Source organism: Austrofundulus limnaeus, unplaced genomic scaffold (assembly GCF_001266775.1).
Source record: "Austrofundulus limnaeus strain Quisiro unplaced genomic scaffold, Austrofundulus_limnaeus-1.0 Scaffold1296, whole genome shotgun sequence".
Lineage (NCBI taxonomy): Eukaryota > Metazoa > Chordata > Actinopteri > Cyprinodontiformes > Rivulidae > Austrofundulus > Austrofundulus limnaeus.
Genome location: NW_013953698.1, coordinates 31457 through 34924, shown reverse-complemented (window position 1 = coordinate 34924; position 3468 = coordinate 31457). Strand labels below are relative to the sequence as shown.

The 3468-nt window shown below is 37.3% G+C and overlaps 1 protein-coding gene across 1 annotated transcript in view; it reads right to left on the bottom strand.

Annotated features, from left to right (window-relative positions):
* LOC106534881 (rhotekin) overlaps positions 1 to 3002 on the bottom strand; it is a gene marked incomplete at its 5' end in the record, with an annotated part of 16235 nt that extends 13233 nt beyond the window's left edge. The window contains 2 exon segments of the mRNA XM_014031658.1: positions 2660 to 2788; positions 2896 to 3002. Coding sequence (XP_013887112.1) covers positions 2660 to 2788; positions 2896 to 3002 — 236 coding nt within the window.
* Between the last annotated feature and the right edge of the window lie 466 nt (positions 3003 to 3468).

Below are 3468 nucleotides of genomic sequence, written 5' to 3'. Positions count from 1 at the left end.
TAATTAGGTCATTTTGACCAAATTTGACTTAATCCTCATTTTGATATGATGGGTCGCATATTTGTAACACATTTTATATCTGAAAGCAGATCTCAAAGTGCAAACTATAAAAGACGCTAAAACAATAATAAAAAAATAAAATAAGAATAAAATGGAATAATAAAAGAGAATAAAAGAGGAGTAAACTAAAAGATTTTCTGAATAAAAATGTCTTCAGCTGCTTCTTAAAAGAGTCAACAGACTGAGGTGCCCTGAGGTAGTCAGGCAGGGCATTCAGGCATTTGGGATCAGTCTCAGCTACTACCACACCAGACTTTATCTATGTGAAACGGACTGAGTTATTGTTTGTGTATTTTTTTAAGATCGCTTAGCTGTGGCAGTCAACTGAAACTGCAGTGACTCCAAAAGTTTATTAGCTCTACCTAATTAACCACTGTTCACTTCTTGAAAGTTTTATTAAAATTTGTTTGACGGGCCATGAGATATTTTGCTAACAGTCAAGCAGGGTTGACAAATGCACAAAGGTTAAAAAATTATCATAATTTTTTCTTTTTAAATTAAGTTTGATTTGTTGCAAATAAATAAATACAGCATCTATTACATGCATGTTTAGTTGAATCTTATTGCATAGATGGAGCACCTGTTAATGTGAAATATATATTAGTAACTGCAAAACATTATCGTTCATTTTCTGCATGTGTTTGTGGGAAATCAAAGTAAGACTTTTGTAAGCTGACATGAAAGACTTTCTGCTTTCTGCAATTAAAGGGGACGTATTATGCAAAATTCACTTTTTAAAGGTTTTTTTACTCAACTTTGTGTATGTACTCATCAAAAAAACAGTCCTAGGACCAAAAAAATGCACCCAGGGGCAAATTTACTGTGAGTAAATGTATTTTTAATGTATATTAATGACAAGTTTTATACTTCCGTCATTTTGTGATGTCACAAGCCGTACGACAACCCACCAGAACCTGCGTTCAGCCCCTCACCTAGCAACCCCCAGGTGAGACTCCTCCTCCTCAGTATAAAAAGCCGTCACTGTGTTGTTGTGTAATGTGCAGCTCAATTCACAACAAGCCTCCAATAGTGCAATGGGTAGAGTGTTGGACCAGAGAGTTTGAAACCGACACGGACACAAACAATTTAATTACTTATTTTTGTTCGTTATGAACACATTTTCTCATGTACCTCTATTGTTTAGCTTATTAAAGCCTTGTTAAAGCCTATTTGTTCAAGTTTCTGAGGGATTTTGACCGCTGCTGCTCCCTGCTCTGGTAACAGCATGCAGAGTGAGCACAGAGCAGAGGAGAGAGAAAAAAAAGAAGCTGCGACCGACTCTGCCTCTGTGTCTGACTCAGGGTCTCATATATACGGTTTTACAACGGAGCTTCTGCTATTTCTAGCCATGCTAACGTAAACGCTGGCTCTGGAGGACAGAGTTTGGAGGGCGTTACCAACAGAGCTCATTAGCATAAACAGCTCTTCTGAACAGAAGTCAGAGCAGCAGAACTAGAAAATGCGAAATTTTATTATCTGAGAATTATTTTGTGCATTAAATTGAATGAAGATGGTCTGGATAGCCCACAGACATACCATAAACATTTCTAGGACCCATAATCGGTCTCCTTTAAGAAGACAAAATGTGTGCATGTTAGTGTGAGATGGAAGAATGAAGCTTATAAAGCATGTTTTAGGACTGTGGGAGGAAGTGGAGGCCTCAGAGAAAACCCACACACGCACTGGGAGAACATGCAAACTCCACGTAGGAAGAACTCAGCCAAGGTTTTAGGATTTTGTTTTTTCAATGCTGTGCCATCTTTTTTTCCAGACTGAAGGCGATTGAACAGGAGTGAGAGGGATTTCTTTTTGGACCGATTGCTTTCCCCACCCCCACCCCCTCCTCCTTGAAAATCCATTCCAAGGAGAAGATGGTGACTCTGTCGGCCACACCAAACAAATCCCCACATTCATTTGGCGTCATGACACCTCCTACATTATTATACGGGGGTAGGCAGAGTAATTTGGGCGGCGCTCAATTTGCAATCTACTGTTTTACCAGCTGAATTCACCGCTACCACACTGGAATAACAGCGTGGGAAGAACTGAAGCAGCAATAAAAACATGATAAGTCCTGTTTTATCATTAGGATTTTGTCTGCTGTAAAAAAAAACATTGGTGCATCTTCACAACATGAATTCAAGAGATGATGTTTTTATTTGAGACATACTTTTTCGATGTTCTACTTCATTTCTAAAAAAAACATGTTTGTTCTGCTGACATGGCATTACTAGTCCACCCACTTTTAATTGTAGGGTTTGATTTTTGATCGGGCAGTTTGAGGAGCCTCCTGTTTCCTCCTGTTTATATATTTTATTTTACGTTCCACTTACTCATTTAAATTCTGACATATTTTACAGCTTTTTGTTGCTTTTTTTTTTGTTTGTTTTTATTTGCATGAATTGTAAAGCAAATTGATTCATGTCTTCTGTTTTTAATCTGTTATAGAAGTGAGATTAAGATTTAAAATTGTGTGCAAAACTGAACGCTGAATTTTATTGTAAAACCAACAGAGTAATATACCAGATTTTTAATTCACCAGCGCACTCTTGTGGTTTTGACATGTAATAATCATCACCTGTTCTTATTTTAAACCAACCTTCCTGATGGGGATCACAACCAGAGGTTTGTCCTCACACTCCAGCTCCTCTTCAGTCTGATAACAGAGGAGATTTTGTCCTTTGAGGACGCACTCGAAATCTTCCCAATCATCTGAGTCCTCTTCAGGCTGAGTGAGAGCACACAGTGAATCAAGGCTGAGAATCAGAAAAAGGTAAAAAAAAAAAACAGTTTTTTTTTATCAAAATGTGAGTAAATCTATAAAAATATATTTACTTTGACCTGGAGCTGCCCACTGATGACTGGTTGAATCATACAGACAGGCTGAGCAATTAAACGACAGCACATGCTTCCAAAGAGAGGCAACCAGTACGGACAGTCCTCTGGAAAACAAACAACTTATTTTATACAAAAAAATTGGAATTGCATTTTCCTGACTGTTTCCTGGTTCTCAAAATGACGCTCTAGTGACAAGCTAAAACAAGTTAATCGTTAGCTAAAAGCTAAAAGAAGTAAAAGAGCTGAAAGTATCAGCAATTCTTCACTTTTGTGCTTCTCTTTCATATCAGTCAATCAACTTTAATTCTTTAGCACATTTTAAAAACTGCAGTGGTAACCAAAGTGCTGTACAATAAGACAAAAATAAGTTAAAACGATAAAAAGAAACACACAACACATAGTTGTGTTTTAAGATACGAGACAAGATCACAATGCTGAAGCCAAAAAATAAGTGTTTTTTTTTTAAGTGGTTTAAAAACAGGAAGAGAGGAGGCCTGTCTGACACTCGTTGTTAAATTGTTCCTTAACTTGAGAGCAATGACAGAAAATGATCTGTGGCCTCTGAGCTTC